At 40.3% G+C, this 26205-nt stretch overlaps 1 protein-coding gene across 5 annotated transcripts in view; it reads right to left on the bottom strand.

The window, feature by feature from the left end:
• Positions 1–26205, bottom strand: part of NPAS3 (neuronal PAS domain protein 3) — an 832468-nt gene that overhangs the window by 106804 nt on the left and 699459 nt on the right. For all 5 annotated transcript variants that reach the window (XM_088024643.1, XM_088024642.1, XM_088024646.1 and 2 more), the window contains one exon: positions 15409–15583. In XM_088024643.1, coding sequence (XP_087880769.1) covers positions 15409–15583 — 175 coding nt within the window. The remainder of the gene's footprint in view (positions 1–15408; positions 15584–26205) is intronic.

The raw sequence follows: 26205 nt of genomic DNA on the forward strand, positions 1-26205 counted from the left end.
CACTATCTCACAAAACTATAATTGAATTGCTACCAAATCACAAGAGTTTCCCCCCCCCGCAAATAAAATCTTTATGAATAGAATTTGTTTCCTATCAGCAGATTTGACAAATTATGGCAGAGGAAGGGCCTTGGTGATAATTTGTGAGTTTATTCTCAATCTAGCTATTTGCTGAATGCTCTTATCTATTTAAAAAAAAATTTTAAAGCCCCAGTGGGGGTGTTTAGGGGGAGCATCCAGCAAGCCTAAGGGGCTCGGTGGTAATAATTCTGCAGGACCAATGGAAGCCTGTGGAAAAATAGGAAGATTATCTTTGCCCTACTGTGAAAGGGCACTGTTGGTAAATGAAAGACATATGAATTCAGAATGAAACTGGGAATCATTCAAAATGAAGATTCCACCAAACTGTGAATTCTTAGTTACGAGGTACTAAGTACCCAATTTAGTCAAGGGTTTATTCCATCCAACTCTCCCTGCTTTTCTCCTTGCACCAAACCTTTCGGTGATAATTACTCACGTATAAAGCTCTGAGCAGCCAGATTCTTGGACAGATTTTTAGGACCATGAACAAATGAAAATTAATCAAAGGCATGACATGCAATTTACTAAATATGTGATCATGAAATTTTAATGCATTTACAACATTGTCAAAGTATTAATAGCTTCCCAAAACAAGTAAAACAGAATGTATCTGATGTGGACTAAGGATTATCTTTTGTCTAGTCTGCTTCATTTTATACTCTTGTAAACCACAGCCCCATCCCCCCCTTCCAGTTTCACAGTATGAGGTCTCAGCAAAGACCCGAATTCCAGCCCTTCTCTTTTATAATTCTATCGGTAGTATGGGCATGAAATATAGCTCCTGGTGAGTAACTCTTAAATGGGACGGGGCTTCACCCAGATTGACAACTGTCTGATTGTTTATGTTTTTTAAATGTGCTTATCAAAACCATGTAGGATTGATGGGTGTTTTTAGATGAAGTTATGTTTTTGCAACAGACTTAATTTAGGACTAAGGTTAAGGCTTAGGATAAATGAGTGCATTAGATGATTAAAGAACATTTGTCTTGTGGGACACTTAAGTCATTTATTTATGACACTTAAAAACAAGCTAGGAAAGAAAGCACCATGGGTTTAACGAAATCAGTTTTATACAAACGTTAAACTAAAACTAATGACTTTTTTAATGGAACTCCAAGATATGCCAGTTTACTAGATATCCAGAGGCAGAATCAAATGTGCAGTGGAGTAATAAACATGATGAAAAAATACTGGAATTAAAAAAAAACCTCAATGCTGTGTATATGTGTGTAGGTATACCCATGTGAACCTTCTTCCAGAAGTTTTTTTTTTTTTTTTAATTGCAATTGCTTCTTTATTTGAGGAATGAGGTCTGCCTCTCTTTAAAATGCTCTCTTTTAAATGGAAGAAGATTTTCTGATGGTATAGGAACCTGGACTATCGAACTGCCCTGTACTAGGCATGATAAAATACCTTGTCAGGGACAATGGGATGGCTCAGGGGATTGGTAATGGCATATACAGAGCCTTTCACCCATAGGTCATTGGCTTGAATTTTGTCCAGGTTGGCAGTGACTAAAAGTCATTAACATCTCATGACTGCTTGGTGGCCTATGTGAAATGAGTTTCTTAATTTATTTATTTAAGTCCATATATAGTACCTATGGCTGGGGCATCTGGGCATTTCTCTTGCTTTTACAGAAACACTCCACAAAATCTACACTCATTTCAGTTCTCAAGATTCGTGATGAACTGAAGCCCTCCTACACAAAATAAACGGATTCATTTAAAGTTCAAACCAACAGCAGAGTACCCCTACCTGTTCCCCAGCATAGACCAGAAGGATGCGTGAAAGCTGATCTGATGGTAAAAGGAGCCACAGGTTGTGGAGATCTAACATCCAGTTTTGTGTTGCTTAGTCTCTTGTGGAGCATGATCCGTGTTGTGGCCGTGGCGACGTCATTACGGCCCAGCCAGATAAAGAGGGAGAATAGCAGTCAAGCACACTGTGTATGCTATGTGTGGGCTAAATCATGGGGTCCTAAGCAGAACACATTTTAATGGGCCAGGCTAGAAGCTGTAAAACTTTGGAGACCAACATCAAGGTCTATTCCAAAGTGGACCTGGGCAGCCTCCAAGCTAGCCTCAGAAAAGGGGAAGGCAGCAGGTATATTTTTGGTGTTCAGAATCTAGAAACAGTGGGATGGGCCTCCAAGAACAGGAATTAGGTGCCTCTGTTATGCTTTAAAAAAACTGAGGATACAAAAAAAATGTGAATTTGCAAAACAGAATCTGTGCATTAGAGAAGCTGGAGGATGGTAAATTATGTATTTCTGAAAGAGTCTTTCCTCTTAAACGGAGGCTTTCCAAGAGGACTCCACTTAAGGGGAAAGGGGGAGGGAGAGAGGGAGGGAAGGAGGGAGGAACTTTCAGAAGCACACCTATTGGGTACTGTGATCCATGTAGAGTCTGAATTCTTTAAGTCAGATAACTCCAACATGGTGTCAATGAAGCCCAAGTTTAAGCCTTACATGTACAGATGCCAACTTCATGTCACTTAACCCCTGGCTAGCTTTTCCATAAGGAATAACTTTGGTAATAAGAGAATACTTAGCTCAACACGATTAATAATAATGATAATACTCGCTGAATACTTATGATGTGCCATATTACTGTTCTAAGCATTTTATTTATTTTTTAAAAAATTTATTTTTAAAGAGAGAGAGCACGTGAGTAGGGGGAGGGGCAGAGGGTAAGATAGTGGGAGAATCTCCAGCAGACTCTGCGCTGAGCTGACACGGGTCTCAATCTCATGACCCTGAGTTCATGACCTGAGTTGAAACCAAGAGTCAGACGCTCAACTGACTGAGCCACCCAGGCATCCCTAAGCATCTTAAATGTATAAACTCAACAACACCCTTATAAGGTATGCTAATATGCCCATTTATTTTTGAGGTTAAAACCAACAGGTGATTATTCCTACCCGATTCTCCGATCTATACAGAGAACTAAAATTGTATAATGGGCAAACTGTGGTATAAGTTAATTAACCTGCTCAAGGTCACATTTCTAGTAAGTGACAGAGCCTGAAGTTTAACCCATGAACACAAGCCGTCTGGTTCTAAGACCCTGTGTGCTTATATATTTGCAACTACTACAGAAATAATTTAAGGGGTGCGTTCTATAATTGGGGTTAGGACTGTCATCTTTTGTCATCAACTCTTAGTTATTAGAGTAACCTGCAAGTTAACAAGACTGCCAATTTTTAAAATCCATAACATGGGTAAGAGAATTGAATTAAATTGCCACAAACCAGAGAAAACAACCTAGTAGCTGATGACCACGCCATACTGCGTCTCCTGTCCCACAGCTCTGACATAATGCCCTTGCATCTACAACCAGTGGTAACTGGTTGGGGTTATCACTCGGGGGAGGAAAGCCGCGGACAGAGCTCGGGGCAGCCATAATCATACTCTTCCACCATAACCTCTCGGTGTATTGCTATGGTGAGTGGGAAATCAGAGACTTGTGCTCTGCCTGTGTAAATGAATAGGAGGGCAGGGTAAAAGCGGGATGGATATGAGACACTGCAAATGAAAGCTCAGGGCTGCTCTAAAAATGGTGAAACTTGGAGCGGGCAGGTCTTGACTTAAAACTTTACAGTTGAATACGAGCTAGATTGACCTAGGAGCTCACGTTTAGGAAAGCTTAAAGGGCACCCTGAAGACCAGTGAGAAATATTTGGGAGAGCTATCAAAGGAACTAGAATATTTGAGCACTGGGTGGGGTGGTTAGATAGTGATCCTGCTTGCATAGGGGTGTCTTGGAAGAAGGAACAGGCATGGATGGGAAGGAGTGGCATCCATTTGGCAGAAACAAAATTGTGTGCTTAATCACGTGTTTCTGGGGTGTTAGAAGCCTCGCTCTCTAAAAAAAAATGTTACCCCTAGTCAAATAAACTGGGAAAGATGAGTTCAAACAAAATAGACTTATCGATCACAGAAATTTCAAACGTTCATTAAATTAATGTTTGTTACTGTCCAGTGAGAAGATATGCTACGAAGCTTTTCCCTCTGCTCTTTAGGGGACCCTTTTTACAAAGAACATCTCACAGGGCAGGTACGATGAACACATTTTGGAAGTACTGGCTTAGAATCTGTGTCAGCTCTGCATTCTAGAAAGCAGAAGCCAAGAGGTCTATTACAAATTGATGTATAGATTTACCTCTTGTTTATAAAGTGGCGATGTCTGTGAACTGAATCTTTCAACAGAGATCCTTTTGATTCCATCTCATCAGTTGGCGAAATATAAGTTCTGTGAGAGCACGGACCTTCTTGGTAACTCGTATATTCCAAGAACTGGAACAGAGCTTGACCCATGCACATGCAATGAATAATGACTGAACGACTAAAATAATGAATGAGTGAATGTTTTTCAAATCTTAGACTACTGGGCTTATGTTTTTACACTTTTATGTTACTTTTGGGAAATGGAAAGTATTTCCCTACATATTAGTCAAATTTTTAATTCATTTTTATATTATCAATTATATCAATTTTTGCCTCGTTTTGACTAACAGTAATTTAGGGGATCAACAGATTAATTTTGATTCTCCTCCAACCTCAACACTCGCTCCATTTAATAAACACATGGCTGGACACAGGAAAGCAGAGTTTTAATCTTTTATGATGTCACTAATTTTACCATTGCTCTTTCTGGTATTTTTATTTGGAGAGGAAATCCCCTGACAAGTAAGCAGCACTGACCAGTAGACTGATATTTTATCACAGGCACATGATACACTTTAATAAAACATAAAGAGGAACAGCTTTGAACCCTAAGGGAATTTATATCTTAATATTTTATGATCAATAGCATATGTAATTTTGTAATTTTCAAATTTTTCCAGATTTTATTATGAGTTGATAAAAAAGAGTGGACAGATGGTATCATCAATCCTAATCATGTGAAAGCGTGAGACTTGCATAATTTCTAGAATATTAACCACTATTAGCTCCTGGCTAAAGACTGACCACAAGGTACATTTCTACCTTTTTCTATTGCCTTAGGTCCAAATCACCATTTCTTCTGCTGCAAGGCCCTTCAATATTTCCTCTCAAGATCTACCCACTACTTTTGGATTAAAGAAATGGTCTCTTGAATGGTTTCCTTTACTTCCAGTCTGCTCTATTCAACACATCCTGCATGTTCTTGACAAAATAAAGGATCAGGTATCAAGTCCAGTGAACATAAGCTACCTGCAGACAGGAATCAACATAACATTGGGAAGACTATTCTAACAGAGCTGCCTGGGAAGGATGGAGGATGTGGTCTCAGTTAGGGGTTGGACAGCTGTTTTAGATAGATGTTGAGAAACACTTTGATGGAATGGTTAAGGATGGGAACTCTGATGTCAGGCTGCTTGGGTTCAAATCCTAGGCTTTCTACCTACTAACTGTGTGATTTTTCCACATTAATATTTTTTTCTCAGTTTCTTTTCTTCATCTATAAAATGGGAAAAATAATGCTACTTTCCTCATTGTATTTTGTGAGGCATGAGTGAGGCAATTCATATACTAGGTTCAGTGGGGTGTCTGACACTAGGTGACCGTTCAATGAATATTAGAAGTTATGTTGTATAAGGGATTCAAGAGTCCACAGCTGGTCGTAAAAGATGACCCACAAAGGAGGATCCTTCCAAACTCAAAATTTATTTTTGTATTTTTAAATGATAAAATAATGTTTTTATTGGGTCACTGCTCTGTTTAGTAAGTTATACCTGGTCAGTCTTTAGCCAGGATCTCATACCATTCTCAGATGCTTTTCCCTGACATTCCAGCTCCTCTAGGATCTGGCTCCATCCTAGATGGGCATGCACCTTTGCTTCAGTGAGGAAGACAGGGCTCCTTCCTGCCTCCCAAATGCAACCCACTGGGCCACTTGGGATAATTCCCCTGGTAGATCATCCTACCTCTTTGCTCTTAGGTCAGTTTTCATGCAGCACATGCGAATCACCCCTTCTCATCAAAGCCTCTCACAGTCACTGAGCCTCTCCCTGACTTCTTATACCTCTTGCCATTTTTATGCCCCAGTTGAGGGTAGCAGCACTATTGTTGTTCTCATTCCTCTGGCTGTTGTGTGTAAGTCTCCTACTGATGATGATCAGTTTTCTAAGGGCAGGTGTCATATCTTCTACCTCCTACAGAGCCAAAAAGAGCAATAGTCAGAGGAACGAATATTCCTGTGAACCGATCATGCAGCAGACATTTTTTAGGTTAATTAAATGAAGAAAACAAAACAAAAGCCAACCAAAAAGGCCTTGATGGTGTGCATCAGAGTCCCTGACAGTCATGGTCTATGTATGTTTGGGCATGTCAAAGCAGCTCCCTCCCAAAGAAGCAACACTCGTGGGCTGTTAATTTCAGGGTTGACATTTCAAACCTGAGACCATTCTCCCAGGAATGCCAACAGCAGTGGCTTGTAATACAATGCTGCCCTACCCATACACCAAAGTGTCCTGATTGTCATCATCACACTCCTGCATCATAGTAATAATCTGTCCCCCTCACATGATGGTCAGCTCCTGGAAGGCAAGGAGTTTTATCTTCATTTCCTCTGTGCTTCGTATGACGTCTGACACATGACAGATACGCAGTCAATGGTTACTGAATAGTCTATAGAATCTCTAATATCAGGTGGGCCTGGATCTTGAATAAGAATTCACTCTAGTTAATAACAACTACAGAAAAGACACCGATTCTTCCCTTCTCTCAAGCTAGTTTTGTCAACAGAAGATAGGCGATGTTTTCCATGGGTCCCAAGAGACTATGATTGTGTTTCCTGAACAGATACCTCCAGGAGGATATGACTGACTCCTGATGGACCCTCTTGTTCTTCTTGTTCTTTTTCTACATCATGCCCGTCTTGCAAGACTGGTTCTGAAAGGAAGAGCCTGGAAAAGCTGCCCAGAGCCTGAGGCAGAGCTGGGGTCAAATGCACAGAGACAATTTTGGCTGTGCTCTTGGCTGAGGAGGCACGCAGCTAATGGGGACCAAGAGACTCAGGGCTGAATTTTGCCTATAATTGATTCAGATGCTACTGTTCACTGTGGTGTGAGGAGCTTCAGTGTAGGGATGAAGGAAGGAGCAAGGATCAGATGGAGGATTTTAGTCCTAAGTGAGAGACTATATTTAACAAAAATATGATTTAGCCAATGAACTATTTGCATAAGGGGATAGTTAGGTTTCTCTCTGGATGCCAGAAGCCTCTTGGAAAAAATTCCTCTCCAGGGTCTGCTTGGAGGTCTGCTATCAGGGTTCTGTCTCCTTTTTGTATCCAGTTCCTAGGCTTTGTACCTACTCCAACCCTCATATCGTACCCTTTACTCTAACCTTAGCTGCTGAAAAACATGTGTGGTTTGCGGCAAGCCACTTGGAATTTCCATCACTCCCTGCTCCCCCGCCACCCCATCTGTAAAATAGGGCTAACACACTGACCTGCTCAGAGGGACAGTGTGTGAATTAACTCCTGTAATCAGTGGTTTCTGTGCTCCGCACACTCCAGGCAGGATGTGAGTGCCAGCCGTGTGGCAGTGGCCTGAGCGCGCTTCGCTTCTAACGCCGTACTCGGGAATAACTGCTTGGCAAAGAGCTGACAACTGGAAGTTGCAAACTTTACACAGAAGCAATATTTCCAGTATTTTCCCCAAGCAATCATGAGTAGATTGCTCACTAGGGGTGGAAATGGTTTCCAGCCAGCTCTGCCTCTTCTGATCTGTGCACCCTGCAAAGCTCAGTCAATGCCAGGTAACGGATCCTTCGTAAATCTGCTGTTTAGTGCAGATGAAGAATTCGGAATGGTATAATTTGGACAGGGATGAAATTTCTGTGCAGCGATATGTATTAAAAGCAAATAAGCACTGGGTGTTATGCACAAACAATGAATCATGGAACACTACATCAAAAACTAATGATGTAATGTATGGTGATTAACATAACAATAAAAAATTTAAAAAAAAGCAAATAACTTGTGCTTTGTTCAAGGTAAGAATTCGAGAAATAGAATCTATAATTTGCGATCATCCAATGACAAAGACAGCCACTTTTTTGTTGTTTTTTTTTTTAAATTTTTTTATTGTTATGTTAATCACCATATATTACATCATTAGTTTTTGATGCAGTGTTCCATGATTCATTGTTTGTTCATAACACCCAGTGCTCCATGCAGAACGTGCCCTCCTCAATACCCATCACCAGGCTAACCCATCCCCCTACCCCCCTCCCCTCTAGAACCCTCAGTTTGTTTTTCAGAGTCCATCATCTCTCATGGTTCGTCTCCCCCTCTGACATACAGTCTTGCACAATTCACAGCGCTCACCGTAGCACATACCCTCCCCAATGTTGGTTTGTTTTAATGAAGAAGGACAGGCCATCCGTTAACAAGCTGTCTTGGGTTTCATCTTAGAATCTCTGAAAATGTACCCCTTATCACCATAGGTAAAGAAAAGTCAAAATTATGACCTAGAAAGCTATATAAAATAACTGTTAAAAATAATGGGTTTAAAAAATTGATCTTCTAGACTAGAAGGTTTAGGGAAAAAAAATGCTACATATAAACGGAGTAAAACTATTGTGTATTTTGATAAGAGTCCTGTGCTTCTATTATTGAACAAACCATTTGCTACCCCTTAAATACCATGATGTTAATTTATATAAAAGCTGCACTTTTTTTTTGAGTTGCAACCACTGTGATTTAACTCTGGGAAGAGAAAGTTTGTTTCAGCATGGCATGCAGAACTCTGGTGAGATCCAACATCTTCTCTGGGAACAAAAGGGAGGCTGTTGTCACCACCATGGTTTCGACGGGTCAGGGTGTCAAGCCCGGAAATGTTGTCATGCATTGCTGCCATGTGACCTGGGAGCTGGCCTGGAAGCGCTGAGCTCAGGTCCTAGGCCGGCACAGCCTGGTGGGAAGAAGAGATTTTACCTGACTTTTCTTGAGCTCCCTCAGGCAAGATCTTAGAAGTATAAGGTCGCTTTGAAATGTCCTCATCACGCACAGACAAGCTCATCAAAGTGAGCTCACACCAATTAAGGTGATGTGTGCCTAGGCCTTGAATGCCAGAAGAGAGCTCCGGAAAATATGGATTCCCTTCTGTGGCAGTTCCAGATGCTCTTGCTTAGCATAGCTGGGGATAAAAGTGACATTTAAAAATAGTCTTCTTTCTGCAGGAGAAAAATAGTACTGTCTCGGGGTAGTGTTTTTTGAGGCACAAGAAGCACTCTGAGTTTGACAAGGCAGTCTCCGGAATAGCACTGACTTGTTTTTGGCGTGGATGCGTCATCTTCATTCGGGAGTGGCAAAAGATAATTTCTATTTCGTTTCAAAATAACGATGACATAGCTAAGGGAAATAATTTTGTGTATGTATTTTTTGGTATAAAAGCTGAGTTTATGCATAAATGATGATCTCTTTGGGTTATGAAAAGATTAGTTTTTGTTAGGCTGCCTTCTGACTACTAGACTTGACACATACGTGCGCATGTGGGTATTAAGAGGGGGCAGGCCAGTGTTGGGTAATCGTGAACTAGTCTGGATCACTGCTACAGTAGAGATGCATTTTATATTCAATCCATTGGAGATAACCGTGGTACATTATCTGGTGGATTTATCTTTGCTTATGTTGTATGAATATGGAAAGGAATTAAATGTGTGTTTACAGTTTGATAAACATTCAACATAAATTATACATTTTAATTTCATTTATTAGTTGGGGACCATGGAAAGCAGAAATTCATTGCATACAAACCGCCATTCAGATGGAAGGATTAGCAGTTTCCTGAAAACGTACACTAATTGTGAAGAACAAAATTCATTTCTGTCTCAAGTGAGTCACTGTGTGGTTTGTGGTTACGTGGTTCGTAGTCAGAGTTTTAGAAAGGCAGAGGGCGAGTGCAGCTCACCCTAGGGACGAGGGTTTGTATTTTATACTTCCGGTGGAGCCAACATTGCCATCAAGAGTAAATCTAGTGCTAATCAAAGTCTCACAGTAGACAACTTGAATGTTGTCATTACCATGCACACTCTCAAGCTCTGTTGATGTCTAAAGGAACTTGGTCTGATCTTTGAGCATTAGCATGCAGAGCAGTCTCCATGATATTATCTTACCATATAACGAGTCCAAAAATCCCAGAGATTAATGGTGATAACATAATTCCAGAAAGTTGCCACTCTATATGTAGAAATACATTGGCAATAAAAACCAGTCACTGTGTGCCTTTCCCCAGTAGGGGATCTCTCACTTTTCTTTGATTTTTAAAGGCTTCAGATCAATAACTGGAGTGACATTATTAACAGCTCCCTCAACACCTTGGCCAGCGCTAATATTAAATCCATTACACCTTCTGTTTGACATTTGCAGTACAGCAGAAAGTGCTGTAGATACAGTCACATTGTCTGGGGGCCGAGGTTGGATGTGGGGTTAGTAAGATGGTTTCCCTTGCCTGACTTCTAAATTCAGTTCATTGATAGGAAACTTGAACCAATAAAAAAAAAAAAATCAACATCCCCCACCCCCACCCACCCTATACTAGATGGTAGATAATTCACCCTTAAAGGTACAAGTGTATCTCAGCAGTTTTTGAAACAAAATAACGATCTGATCCTCAGATAAATTTTTACATTCTTTATTGTTATTCCTAAACATTTATGCATCTAATTATATCACTTATTATGGAACTGGCTAATGAATTCAGAGGAATTGCGTTCCTGTAGAATCAAGTGCTGATCAAATTTACCACGGCACAGACGCGTAAGTAGAAAATGCAGATTATTTCCATTCAGACAAGGACTCGACGGCTTCAGTTTTGTTTGTCTTTAAAATATTCAGGACATAGAGTGGGCATAATAGCATTAAGATCATACTATACAGTGATTACCTTCACCACTCCCCGCCCCCCTCGCGCCCCCCCCCCCCCCGTAACAGGGCAGGTCTGTCTGAAACTTTAGACGGAGCATGATAACCTTTATTTTAGACAATCAATGGTGAGCCATGCTGCTGTAGTTATTCTTGACCAAAAGTACTGTCTCATACGTTTTGCTCAGTTGTCTAAATCCTGGTGCAGTATTGATTTCTCTCTCTATGAGCTTGTACCCATTCAATAAGCTGCAAGAACCTCTTGTCCTGGCTAAGTTCCCTCTGAAGCAGGACCCAGGTGTGTGACTCCTGCCAGTGCTCCTACAGTTGGGACTTGATTGTTAGCTAGTGGGAAACAAACCACTGGAGTGGCTCAGTCAGTTAAGTGTCTGCCTTCGGCTCAGGTCATGATCCCAGGGTCCTGGGATCGAGCCCCGCGTCGGGCATAAATAAATAAAATCTTAAAGTGAGAAACATGACAGGGAAAGCTGCTTGTGAGGTTAAGTGGAAAGGCAGAAGCCTGTATGTTATGATCTTATTTCAGACAAACAGACAATGACCCCCTCCCCAATACTACATACATATATATAAGTATGTATATGTTCCTATATATATAGGAACAGAAAATCTGGAAGGATAGGCATAGAGTATATACATAGGAACAGTGGTCATTTGGGGGTAGCGGGATGTTTGGTGGTCTTTATTCTGTGTTTTCTGCATTCTCTAAAGTTTTCACAATAAGAATGAATTAATTTTAGAATTAGAAATAAAAAAGGAGTAAAGCCCAATTTTATGACCTAACCTAAGGACTATCAGGAGATTTTTAAAGTTCCTCCAGGATTTCTTAAAGAGCTGCTTTTTTATTTATTAAGCATTTAAAGATGCAGCACTGAAATTTATTAAGAGAAGAGGATAGCACTCATAATCCCGAGATTACAGAATCATTAAGAGTAATGAAAAGATATATGCAGATCTAGAAAAGGGGCCACCCAGACATCCCGTTCCAGAGGTTCTGTGCTCCCCCTGGTGCAGGAGCCTACAGGACAGCACAGTCTCTTCCAAAATGGTTAGAACCTCCATAGATACTCTAGAACTTTATAACTTTACAAACAAGGCCACCCATGTATTTTTCTTCTGCCCGCTTTAAGACTTCTCTAAAAGGAATACAGTAGTATTTACTAAACTATGAATAACTAGGCATATGTGTAAAAGATTTATTTGGACTTTCAACAGTCAAGAGAGTCCCTGCCCCCCCCCCCCCCCATTATCTTGAGACTGGTTCAAGACAATCACAGGGCTGGCAGTTCAGAGAAAGAGAATTCCTATTATGGCACAGTATCACTGCCTCTTAGGCTGGTTTAGTCACTTATTTCCTTTTATTATAATGCCAAATGTTATTTAGATTTCAGTCATTTAGTAATGCTACACTGAACACATCAGGACTTCTGAAAAAGTCCATACCTCCATTTTCATAATCACCACATACTGATATCCCCTTTCCAACAAAATTACACTACTATTTAAAAAAGAATCTGTGTTTCATCAGAGTTTAAAAGATTATGTTGCAATGAACAAGTCCTCAAAAATGTCCCCTCGTATTATTAAGAATTAGGAAATCTTGTTAAAATTCTTTCAGCCTTTAAGAAACATAAGCAGCTTTGGGATGTAGTGCCTGACATGAACTTTTTAAGTAACTCCCTTGGAGCAGTGATATGCATTAGTGAAGATATTTAGTTAAAGGTAGCACCCTACACTGCTTTTCAGTATTTAAAGCAGTCAATCTAATTGCCTTTTAAGCCTAAGACTGAAAATAACCAATGCTACAGAATTTTAAGGCAAAGTAATTTTCACATTTTGTAATGGTAAGAGCTATACTCTTCATCAAGGAGGAGAAACCCTTATGCCACTGTTGCTAATGAGCCCCAGTGGTTAAGAAATGTAGAAAGCAGAATTTCCAATTTTACTAGTTATGATGGCTCCAGGAAGGCTGGGAGGGCAGGAGAAAGAAACCCAAGTAAATTGTCAACCATACTACAATACTGAATGACAGAGTAGCTTTAAAGGAGATACGCCATTCTCCTCACAGTGTGCCTAGAATTGTTTTATGCATTGTGGAGCCTCCTGGAAGGCACGGGATTGACCAGAGTTCTTATAATCAATCTTAAACCAGTTTGATTTTGACTCTAGCTTACGATATCCCAGCAGAACTGGTTTACAGGCTGTGGATTTTTTTCTCCCAATCAAAGTCTTTTCCAAGTGACAAGTTACCCTTAACATGTGTTTGGGGAGACATCAAGCTCAATATGAATCAACAGTGTGATCTGGTCACTGAGAGAGGAGATAGTCCCTCTGCTTTGTACTAGTCTGAATACATCCAGAGGGCTGCACGGGAGTTCTCAGAACCATATTCTTAGAGGGTCACTAACAAACTGAGGGATGGCTGGGGCTCTCAGGAACATGCCATTGAATAAGGGCTCTTTGACCTGCAAAGGAGAAGGAAGGCAGGAGGGAGGGAGAATTTTGTATATCTGACTTCATGTATTTGAGAGGCTAGGACAGAGAGGAAGGAGTAGAGCTGAAATGAGATCCCGGAGGACAGACCTGGGATTGTGAGGAGAAATTGCAGCAAGCTTAGATTTTGGCTCCATATTCAGAGAACTTTTCTCTCAGAGCTGTTGGCCAATGGAACGGGCAGCCTTGAGGTTTCTGAACTTCCCAGTGGGGTAGTTCTGCTGGAAGGTTAGCTGTGGGCTTTGACATAGAGGGTTGGCTTCCCTGGTTGAAGGTTGGAGATAATCTAAACTTGAGAGTTTGTGAGTCAGGGAAACAACGAGCGTTTTATAAACTTGAATTCTTATACATTGAGTGTTGAGGAATATGAGCAATCCAGGTTCCCTAATCCAGGAAAGAGTAAAAACTATTTTCATGTGCTGTTTCTCAAATCTGCCCAGATATGAATATTTTCATGATGAAAATGCAGTTTCAATGATCTCACTGACATATCTATTCAGCGAAGTCAGTGAGCAACAGTAGAAGATAAGACTTCCCCGGGAACAAAATTATTTTCATTTTTAAATGGTAAGGAGTAGTCTTAAATACTCTGTCTTCTCATGCCTGGTGCTCACTGGAGAAAGATGCTCACCAATGTTGCAGAATTATGCCCTAGAAGGGGCAGTTAACTTACACGAGGAAACATGAATTGGTTTTAGATGGAATTAAAATATTTCCAAAAAGGCAAATATGTTTTTTTTTCCCATCTGTGTGAGCAAACATACTGTGATTATTTTTAAGTATTTTCTTAGGATCATTTTAGTATTAATCTTAAGACAGGTTTTTTCCACTTTTCTTTCTATAAAATGAGTTTGTGTTGCAAATCTGTTTTAAAACAACATATCAAGTAAAGTACAAGCATCTTTAAAGAGTGCAAAAATAATTTTCCAAGTAAGCAAATAAAACTTTGCACTTCAAATCAGGCCCTGATTCATTAAAAATCTTAAACTTCTCATGAGAAAAATTAACATTTAAACCACTGCTGCTTGGCCAAGCACTCCACCACACAAGAATATGAAATATCTCCTCTAAAAAAGTACAAAAAGGACAAAACCACAAATGTGGAACTTCAATTAATTTAAAGCCCCAATCAGCAAAGAATAAATCCTTCGCAGATCTAATTACCAGCGCTCTCGGAAGACCCAGGCCGACCAGCCAATCTTCCCCGTGTTTGAACAGCTTGATGAACTAGGGGACTGATGGATATCAAGTCATTTTGTTTAATTTATAAATGGATTTTCCCCTAATACTTAAATTATCATCAGTACAACACAATGAAAATGGGAACATTCTGAATGCAAAGTCTATAAGAGTCCTGGAAGGAATCCCAATGAGGAATGTCACCTCTGTTCATTCCTCTATACAATTGATCTAATTAAATACTGAGGGTGGAAAGGCAGTTTAAAATGTAGCCATTTCTGTTTTCTTTTTAGCCTTAATTTATCTGTTCACATCTTTCAAGTACCTTCTGATGCTTACAAAAAAAAAAAAAAAAAGAAAGAAACCAAGATTTCTGCAAGTCCCTAATATTTTTAATTATCTACAAGCTAATATTCAAGAAGCCTTAATCATAGATTTTGGTGAATAATAAATAAATGCATTGCATTTAGCCACAGTAACAATACAAAGGAGAGGGCTTTCCAAATCTGAACCCTTTCCCTCTAGTGATTTGAAAGAGGAACTAAAAGAACTAGTACCTCCTCTATGTATTGTTCAACTGAAATTAGATCTCTGGATTATACTTATTAAACTGTCTCCTTATTTTCAAATCTCTTCCTTATTTAATTACTGCATGGACAGAAAGCTGCGTGGAATTGTTAAATACCAGTAGACCTATTTATAGTCTCTTCACACTGGCAACTCGAGTGCAGTCATTGTCAAAGGTCCTGCCCACCATCCCACATGTTGGGATTGCAATTCCCACCTGGCTCAGGGGTCTCCGACTGGGAGGAGGACGATGCAGAGCTGGCTCCGTCCTCAGCAGTGCCCTGCGAGAGGAGACCCCGCCCGGGCGGGAGCTTCATGCCCAGCTGCTCTGCCATCTCCACGTGGTCCCCTGGGTGGACATAGTCAAAGACGCTACTGCCTGTCAGCTCCACCTAGAGGGGGAAGAGAAAGGGTGGGAGAGAAAGGTGTCAACGGCTCTTCTGTTCTCAAATTCAGCACCCCTGTGATTCAGATCTGGAGCAGGAAGGGAAATAGACACAGACCCCAGCAACGATCCTAGTTCTGAGTCTTTATCCTTAAATGCCAAAGGATTCTTTGAGTTGAAAGATTTTTTTTTTTTTTTGTGGGGTGGGGGGTACGTATTTATTTAGCAATTGTTTAGCCCAGTTTTTTTTTCTCATACAGCGTTGTTTGCATAAAGCCAAAACATTCTGTGAAATGTGGAGGAGCCTGCCTGGCGTTCAGCTGTTTTGTCCATGCATCATCAAATACTTGCATGTTTCGTGTCAACCGGATGATTGACTGAATTCTACGGTTTTCTTATTGAGAAGTTTGGGCTTTGTATAGAAACAGCCGGAGATAGCAGATGAGTATTTTCCTTAGAATACACCAAATTCCAAGATGTGTATTTATACATATCAGCTTATTTCTATGTAAATTTAGGCGAAAGAAGTGCTGCTTACAAATATATGCAAAGGCATAATGTTTTCATTAAATATTACTCATTAGCTCGGTAATCACATGGAGAATTTTCCATGCAAAAGAGGTCAGCTGGGGTCTGAACCAGCCATTTTTTTTTCCTGCTAGTATCAGCTTGTTTTGCCTTCAATCTAATAAGATACATGGTACAAATCTCCTTGAGGGCCTGAAAAAAAATGTTTTATTTGGTATACTCTTTGTATCAGGCGGATTCTAAAGGTAGAGAGTGAATATCAAATATCAGAAGAGGGTCAGCCTGCAGTGGAGGCAGGCCTATTTCCAGGCTGTCAGGCATGGCCCCTGTCTAGGTTGCCTGCTGTCTAAGGGACTGGCCTTATCTCTGTGCTCTTCTGATGGTATGATTCTTACCTCCTTCCAAGAAGAGCAATAATGCTCCTAAAATAATGCTGGGTTCAAGGTACTACGACCGGGAAAGGTGTGTCAACAACAAAACAAGAAAAAGCTCTTTCCCAGGTCCCTGATGGGTAGGAGTTTCAATGGTCTCAGGCCAGCTCTGATGTACCCCAGTGCCAGAAGTTCAGACTATCAGAAGTTTCTTGCTGGATATTTACCTAGCACTCCTTCCTACCTCCTCTCCCTTTCCTGCGTAATGTGCAGCATCCCTCCAAATTCCATCTGAGAGCCTGCACTCTTTCTCTTCCAAGAAGGAAGACTGGCAGTGGGCAAACTGTCACAGAGAGCATAATACCCAGAGCAATTATTATCCCCAGAACTCCAAGTCCCAGTAAAATGATCACATCTACTCCCAGACACCATTTGATTAAAATCGTAACAGGCTACACATCTTCAACATCTATCAATTAACAGAGGGAGAGCCAGAAAAATGGGAGGCTAAATTCAGTTTGGTTAATAGCTCTTCCTGAAAAAGGCTCGCATAACTTTTACCGAAAATGAGGTACTTTCTCTTTGCTATTAAATTACACTCTCCTACCGTATTACCCGACTACTGACTCTATCATTTTACAATAACTATTTCCTCCATTTGATACTGTTACAGAGCGTAAATCAGGATTCATAAGTGATCAGTTCCTACCCTCTGGGAGGGAGGGATTACATGGAAATAATCCCTTTAATGTGCGCCTTGCCTCTAAGCATTTCACACAGCAATAAATGGGTAAACTGACTTTGAGCAATTAAGAAATTAAATGAAACTAATAAAATGTGTGTTTTAATATTTCTTGATGGTTATTTTGTTTGGGGATTAGTGCATATGAGAAAGTCACTGGCATTTTGCAGCGAGTCCAATGGCAGCACTTTAATATTGTTGTCACTTCTCTCCAAGTCTTCCTTTAATACTGCAATGTACCTTTTGGCACAGACCACAGATTGTGATAAGATGACAACACAGGTGGGAGATTAATAGATTTTTTAGGGGTGCCGGCTACTGAATATTCATGTAAGCCAGTCTTAATGGCGGCGAGGAGGCGTGGGCCGCTGTCTCCACAGCCCGCTTGGCTCGCTTATTCAGGCATTTCCTTTCCATAATATAATGGCCCAAGTATACACATCTAGAGCAAGACTGAGGCATGACGTGCCACATCACATCCCCTCAGTGCCCTCAAGGGATCTTCCACCAGGTACCCCAGAGTCTAACAGTGGACGGAAAGTCTGACACTGAGAATCTGATTCTATCACAGTCTTTCTGTGTGCGCTCGCTATACTCAAGGTCACTCGGCGGAGGGGAAGGCACAAACTACTTGGGGTCGTAACTTGACTTGGAGATCAGAATCTCTTCCTCCTCTGCTGTGTGACCTTGGACCATTCACTTGACCTCCCTGGATTGCTCTGTGGGACTCGGCGGGGAGGCACCCTCCTTGGGAATGGTGTAAGGCAGTGGCCCGAGAGCCAAGCTGAAAACAAGACTTTCTCTACCTGCCTCGGAGCCTGGTTTTGAAAATCTAGTGAAACCATGCAGAGGAAATCACTTGTTAAGAAAGCAGCAACACGCTGCTTGCTGCATCCACCAAACAGTGTTTGGTGGGTGAGAGTGGGTGACCCCCAGACATGCACACTCCTACATAACTACAGTGAGGGTTTGGGTGGTGGCTTTGGGACGTGGCTTTGGTCAGAGGGTGTGGCAGGCGGGATGCATGCTTTGAGCCCCAACTACACCAGTAACGCTCTGGGAAGCTACCCACCGCTGTGTATGAGTACTTTCCATACTTTTCTTGGATTAATTGTCCTAACAAACACTCTTTTGAACTGTTCTGATGTCCTCTTCTCTAGAGGAACTTGAATACTGGACGTGGTTAACAGTGGAGGTAGAATTTGGTTCAAAGTCTGCCTTGTCATCCCACCGCTTCTCGGAGAGCACATCGGCAGTCAGGGAGGCGGAGCGAGCAAGGACCTCTGAGCTCCACCATCCTTTAGCTTCACTTTTATTCAGGAGAGAACTCTGAGCACCACAGTGGAAGGAGGGTGAGGGCAGGCAGCCCGCCCAGCGCCAGGCCTGAGGATGCTTGGCCCTCATCTCTCAGTCCAAAAAAAGGCACGAACGCAGGTATACTAAAGGGAGGTAGACATGGGGATGGACAAAAGTCTCTGAGCCCAGAGTCTTCCTCCTCTTCTTCCTCACTTTTTACGTTTGTCTAGCACTTTCAACATTCCTCGCACGGCTTTTCACTTCACTTTCTTAGATTTTAGAGCTGGGAGAGACCTTAAAAACCATCCGCGAATGCCCTCTTATTTAACAGGTGAAGAGTTAAAAATGCCTGTTCAAATTTACCCAGTTGCTTGCTGGTAGAAGTAGGGCTAGCAGCCCAGTGGGCAAACTCTCAGTTAACCACTTTTCTTACCCCTTGTCTGATTTTTCTCTCTTAGGAAGACTGTTTAAAATTCAGCTGCCACTAAATTCTGCACCTCAAAGTACACTGCAGGAACCAAGAATGGGGATCTTTCACTTGATGAACAGACATGACTTCATGCTACCTTGAAATAGGAAAAATAAATAGGGCTCCAATCCAATGTGACCAAGTCTTCCAAAACCTGCCCGCTAAGAACTAGGACTAGTGTCTCCTACACAGTAGGTCTATCACAAGTGTTTGCTGAGTGCCTAAAAGATAGATATTTAGACCTGAAAAGAATTTTGCTTTATTTGTGCTTGATTTGGACAAGTTTAGGTTGGTTCTTTTATATTATTCATGGCATTATTATTTTTTTCTTTTTTAGAGAGAGAGAGAGAGAGAGAGAGCACGAGCAGGGGGGAGGGGCAGAGGAAGAGGGAGAAGCAGACTCCCTGCTGAGCAGGGAGCTGGATGGGGGACTCAATCCCAGGACCCTGGGATCATGACCTGAGCCAAAGGCAGATGCTTAACGACTGAGCCACCCAGGTGCCCCTCACGCCATTATTATTATAACATTATTTGTCCTGTAAAATGAGTTACAATATAGCACCATAATAGGTTTCCAATAAGTAGTTGTTGAATGCATGGAGACCTCGACCTTCTTCTATAAAAGCCAACTGCCGGGAAAGAACAGGTTTTAAGGCACTCTTTAATAGAGCCATCTTTTGTAACCCCCTCTCTGCAATCTACAGCAGAACTGTGGCTGGTTGGTTATCGAAATGTTCACAGAATTTCATGAAAATTAGTTCTTAACCATCCCTTCAAAGTAACAGTAGAACTTTGGAGAAATTTCATTTTATATTGATTAGGATCTACATAATGGAAAGGTATAGCCTTTCTCCACTTAATATTGTGTTCTTCTGATTGGTGCAAACTGGATGGCAAGGCAAATATAAGACCCTCTTCATTTTATAGTAAGTCCAATCACCTTATGTGGTGCTAAAAAAAAAAAAAAACCCAAACATGTTATGTTTATTTAACTCAAGAAACAGACCCATGGGACTTTGAGTTGTCTCTCCACCATTGCTCCCTGGATCTCCCTCTACTCCCGTGACACAGAGAGAAATGACTCTCTCACATTGCTTAGTGTATTGGAAAACTGCCGAGAATGTACAAGGGGCAGGAGACAGGCAATGGGTAATAAGCAGTCATTTAGTCTAAACTCCTTTCTCCCTGTGCTCCCCACTCAGGCTACCTACCATAGATTCCTCCAGAACAGACTGTAGCCACGAGTGCCATCCGCATAGTCAAGCTAAACCATGGCTTTCCCCGAATTTAATTCACATTCTGTTAGCTTGCATGCAATTTGCACACTAGACACAGTTGATTTGGTAACTCTGAAGTTTCCCAGGAAAAAAAAATGTAAATATATTATACAGTGGTTTGAGTTGACTTTTCCATGTAGGGTCACTGTACCCTGCTGGTAGATAGGATGGGGGACTAATTTGTCTTTTCATACATCAAGCAAGCATGTCAATAGCCTTTGCTTGGCCCCCTGGGGTGAGCAAATACTTTTTAACTACAGCAACATACTAACAGTGCAACTCATTGCATCCAGTGCTCCTTTGATTGAGATGGTTTGGTACAAATGAGGAACAGGCAGCAATGTTGTCAGTCCTCTCCACAGTGGAACAACTTGAGGAAGATATTTTATAAAGAAAGATCATAAAACCTATTTCTTTCTTCCTTTAAAAATATTTCCATTTTAGGAATAATGCATTGTTCATTTTGATCACACAAAAATATCATTCAAAAGCTGCCATTTAAGGTACAATTTCCTAAGCCTTTTTATAGGATTTTTTTTTTCTTGAGTTTTTGAGGGCATTGAGATTGTGGGGAGGACTTGGAGGCACCTGTGGGTTCAGCCCTTTTCCCAGAGTCCTTTGCAGCCGGGCCCTACTCCTACAGGGATGCCAGCCATATTGTAATAGAAGGTCAGACCTGAGAGAGGATGATGTTAGTGGCAAGCCGTTTGGAAGACGAACTCCCAGGTTAGACTTTCAGATCCACTGTAAGACCCTGGTTAGAAAATCCTGACCCAGGATAAGATGGAAATTCTATCTCAGCATGGCAGGTTAGGATTTGTAGTTTTTTGGGGGTCACGTTTATATTATTGAGGGATGATAAAGTGATAAAAGAATAAAATATAATAAGATGTGATAGCTTGATTAGCATAGGTTTTCTTTGGATTTACTGGTATCTTAATGCCATCTTCATAACTTCCTACATATTGCAGAACGCTACTGAATATTTATGAACTGTTTTGACAGAAACTTGATGTTCTTTACTGCTCTGTCTCATTCTATGTATTTGCTGACTTATCTGAAGAAAAACGCATAAAAGCATTGGGTCTGTTACAGAAATACATGTATAAATTAGTAGAACAAGAAGAAAGAAAGGTTCTATATCAGAATGATGAGGCAGAATGAAAAATCCTTTCAGTGTCATCAAATAAGAAAACGACTCCAACTCTCTTCTTACAGATATGTTAACAGAGCCTTCCCTTAGAAGAATTTGAGCTAAAAGATACCATATCATGTGTTTATCTTCAGAAATAAACATTTCAACTCCTTTGGGAATCAGTGAGGCCAAGTACTTCTCTGTTGGTGTATTTTTGTATACTTTTCTAGAACCCTTGGAGTGCCCGACTCGAGAATGTCCAACCAGAGTATCCGAAGAGAATCCTGTATAACCAGTTCTGAACGTTGATTAAGAAGCACCAGAAGATAATTCCAGTGGATTTCCTAGTTCTCAGAGAAGAAAAAGAAGAAAGCTGTAGGAGAAATGGAACACAAGAGGAAACAAAGAACAGATTGCAGATACTGCTTCGAATTTAGGCACAGTTCTATGGAACACTACACTGCTTTTATGACTGTCATTCCCAATAGCTGAATTGATCAAGGACAACTGATTGTAAAATATTCAGAAGTGTTAGCTGGATCATTACTCAGACTACAACTGAGCATATTTGAATACTTCTAGAAATAGCCTGGGTATAAAAGAGATCAAGACTTTGAAGTCTCTCCCATTTTTTTTTTTCTGCTTAATAAATAAGTTATATACTGTATTTCATTTTTTCTTGTGGTCCTATGGTTCTGGTATTTCTCCATCACCCCGTATTATGAAGGCAGTGGTTTTAGAAGAGTTTTGATATGTCAATATCCTTTTCCTTTCATTAACAGACACTGGTTGAAAGAAGAACCTAGAGAATGCTGTAATACTGAAGGGACATTACGTCACAGGAATGAGCCCAAGGACTTGTGAAAGTGACTAAGTCAAGAAATTTTAAAACCTTGCTTTACAAGGTTCCTATAGTTTTAAAGTGTCTGTAGGGAAGAAAAGGCCAACTTTTTAGTATTTATCACAGTGCTGGGAAAGAAAAAAGGATGCAATTGGAGGTTACATCATAGTCAAAAGTGAAATGATGCCAAGAAAGAAGGATTAACAATCTTAAAAAGAAACAAGTCAATCTCTCTCCTCTGAAGATCAAACAAATAGTAAGATGTCACTTTCAAAGCTTCTTCATTACCTTGGTAGTAAGGAAACCAATCAGCATAAAATACTTGATATTGGCATAATCCATTATCCTCAAATTTTACATGGTTCAATATTTGTCATTTAAATCTAGATACACATTGAGATGCATGTTATGCATAGCCAGACTTCAGTATCACTGTATCTTCATTCTTGTTTAATTGTTTTTGTTATTCTAACAGTGAATTTTGTCCTTCTTCTTTGCTTATGTGAATAAGAACAAGGAGAAAATGCTTATAAGTTAAGATTGAAATTTAAATTTTGCCCTAATTCTAAACAGCCCTTTTATTTTCAAGAAAGGTTAAATGGATACGGACAACACTAGTCATTATGGGGTTGCCTTTTCCATTTGTGTTTTGAAAGTTAACAGATGATTATTTTCTTCTAGTCCTAGAAAAACAATGTGGCTTATGTGACTAAAACTCTGGATACGTTTCATGTGCACAAATAATAGAGTTACTCATACCTGATTGTTTTTAAAGGGGCTACTCTATGACCGAAGCCCTTACCAGGAGCTAAGTGATGCTGTTGGGAGAAGAACAAGAATGAGCAAAAAAAAAAAAAAAAAAAAAAAAAAAAAATTAACAAAACCAGAAAGGTTTAAGAAAGGGAATTTGTCTGTAGACCTCAAGAGAGCATCATGTTTGAGAGAAAGCAAAACAAAAGGAGGAGCTTGTTCAACTGACATCTTGGTTTCTCTGATTTAGGTCATGCCATAGCTGCTAACTTTGAAACCACTGGCTCTCCTCCTCCAGGTCGTTGTGAGGGGTCTTGAAAAATCTCATCCAAGAAGATCACAAGGTATACAAAAATAGTTTAGCCACTGCAGGAAGTGGGTGTCAAGTTAACCTGGAGTTTATAACCCAGCGAAGAGAACAAGAAGGCATAAAACCCTCTGTGCTGTGATGAATTAATGACCCTTCCAGAACATTTCCTGTTGACATGTTTTAGCGCATCTTGGGAACTTCCGGAAAGCCATGTGGGCACATGGGTCTAGTGTATCCTTTATTCCTAGTGAATTACCATAAGAGAAAGGCCTGATATACTTCTATTTTATTTTGGCTGTTGTAACTACCAACTGTGGTAGTGTTTGAGGTTATTTTCTATGAAACGAGTCAATACCCTGAGCAGTCTCTAGGTGCTATTTTAAAGGAATAAGTTAAATTCACAACTGTTTAATAACAGACTGTGAGTTAGTCTTGTTAGAATAGGAATGTAAATAGAACAGGCAAGTAGAGAAAAGGAGTCATTCCATGGGCTAAAAGCAGTGCTGTGTTTCTTAAGATAGTTGAGGGTAGGAGTTTGATGGTGGTGGGGGAAATAAACCTTTTTGGGTATCTGATAAATTCTGTTCTTCTGTGTCACCAGAAACAACTGGTGACTCTCACAACACACAATTTAGCATTTTATTTTAGGGTTTTCATACACCCCAGGAGTTTATCCATGAATAGTCTTTAGAGCTGGGGAGTCCAAGAGGGTAGCCACATGTGGCTAGTCTGAATTAGAATGTTCTATAAGGGTAAAATGACACTAGGTTTCAGACCTAGTGTAAAAAATTAAAAGATTGCAATATATTTTATATTGTCACATATCAACATATTTTCAATAGATTAAATACAATAATTATTAAAATCCATCTCTCTTGCTTATTTTTACTTTTTAAAATGTGGCTACTCTAAAATTTAAAGTTACACATGTGGTTTGTAGCATATTTCTACTGGACATTGTTGCTCTAGAACCACAGAATCCCTGGAGTAGAAGAACATGAAGTATTAGAATACCATGAAATTGATATTAAAGAGGCGTGAGAGAATAAAAAATAGACATAGAGGATTGTCTTTAGAATAAAAGGACTGAATTTTTAGATTTAATCTACTATTTAAAGACTTTAGTCAATGAAGTATTTATCAGTCATCTGCTCTCTGTAAGACACTGAATTTGGATCATGGGCATAAAAAGAAACATTAAAACTTAGCACCTGCTCCCCAGGAGCTTACGACCCACTTTGAAGTGATAGGGCAAACATTTGCAGAGTTAAATGATATGACAAAGATACCTGACAGCACAACATAGTATAAGAATAAGTTGTAATTTGAGCATTATAGGTCACTCCCTGTCAAATTGTCTGGGAGGGCAACTCCTCTGCTGGTTCTACATAGAGAAGAAAATTAGAAAGGACAGGTGACAAAAAGGGAGCTGTCCAAGACACCATGGGGTTCTAACTGCACTGAAGCTCAGAAGGGCAGGGGTGGTGTGCTACACAAGCCCAGGACAGTGCGAAGCATTCGGTAGAGGCTCAGTAAACACTAGATGATGGATTTGGGCCCTAAGGAGATAGATCTACGCTAGTCTTCACTAACCTTTTTATTTTTCCTTTTTAAACTACTGAAAAACAGCTTCATTAAGTCATTTATAGGAAATGTCATATCTTGTTTCTCTTCTCGAGTGTGCATCTCAAACACAACTGACTCCTAGACACCTAGGGCTGAAATAATCGCCAGTTTGAACTTGTCCCACATGCTAAAGCCCTGAATCCAAGATCTTCGTCTCCCCTCTTCCAGTACTTAGCTGTAATCAACTCAGTTTCTCTGATGGATGCTTTTTATTTCCCATAGGTGAGCACAAGACCCATGGTGCACTGTGCAGTTTTTAATCTAGCTCCTTCCTTCTCCAAAGAGACTTAAATAGATTTGTGGCCTTTTTACCTGACCATACAATCCCCAGCAGAGGTATTACCAACTTCTCCACCTAGGACAGACAGAAAGAGCTCAAGATAAGGAGCAGCTGGTTCATGCTGGGCAAGCACAAACCCTCAAGGTATTTGATCTATTATCCCAACACCAACTACCTTAGCTATCTGCATACTTCCAGGTTCTTTAGAGATGGTTCTATGGCTCAGTAACTGAAAGACCCTTTCAAAGTTTTGCTCTGGGTGTGAATCAACAGATATTTGTAATACACATCTGCTTCTACAGAGAAACATGGGTATACTGGAAATTAGCCAGACAAATCACCTGTAGTGTGGGCCTCTACTGATTTGAACTGAATTTACCAATTCATTTGACAAGCTTTACATATTGTTATCAAAACCTTCAAGTTTTACCCTGTCCCATCAGTTTTGCTTTAAAAACCAATAGCAGAACACTGTGAATTGTGCAAGACTGTTGAATCACAGATCTGTACTTCTGAAACAAATAATGCAACATATGTTAAAAAAAAAAAAAGAAAAAAGAAGAAGATAGCAGGAGGGGAAGAATGAAGGGGAGTAAGTCGGAGGGGGAGACATACCATGAGAGACGATGGACTCTGAAAAACAAACCGAGGGTTCTAGAGGGGAGGAGGGTGGGGGGATGGGTTAGCCTGGTGATGGGTATTAAAGAGGGCACATTCTGCGTGGAGCACTGGGTGTTATGCACAAACAATGAATCATGGAACACTACATCAAAAACTAATGATGTAATGTATGGTGATTAACAGAACAATAAAAAAATTAAAAAAAATAAATAAAAACCAATAGCAGAACAAAAAAATATATTGGTTGAGGAAGGTTGGGGGTGGGTGGAGAGGGAGGGGTGAAAACTTATCAAAAGTAAAATTGGATTAAGAGTCAATCAAAATCCAACTGTGAATTTATCATTTCAATGAATTTCAATGAATGGTTTAAAATCTGTTTGAAA

Source organism: Eumetopias jubatus, unplaced genomic scaffold (genome assembly GCF_037043125.1).
Source record: "Eumetopias jubatus isolate StellerSeaLion01/CBP00866 unplaced genomic scaffold, mEumJub1_p1.0 scaffold_7, whole genome shotgun sequence".
In the NCBI taxonomy this organism is placed as follows: domain Eukaryota; kingdom Metazoa; phylum Chordata; class Mammalia; order Carnivora; family Otariidae; genus Eumetopias; species Eumetopias jubatus.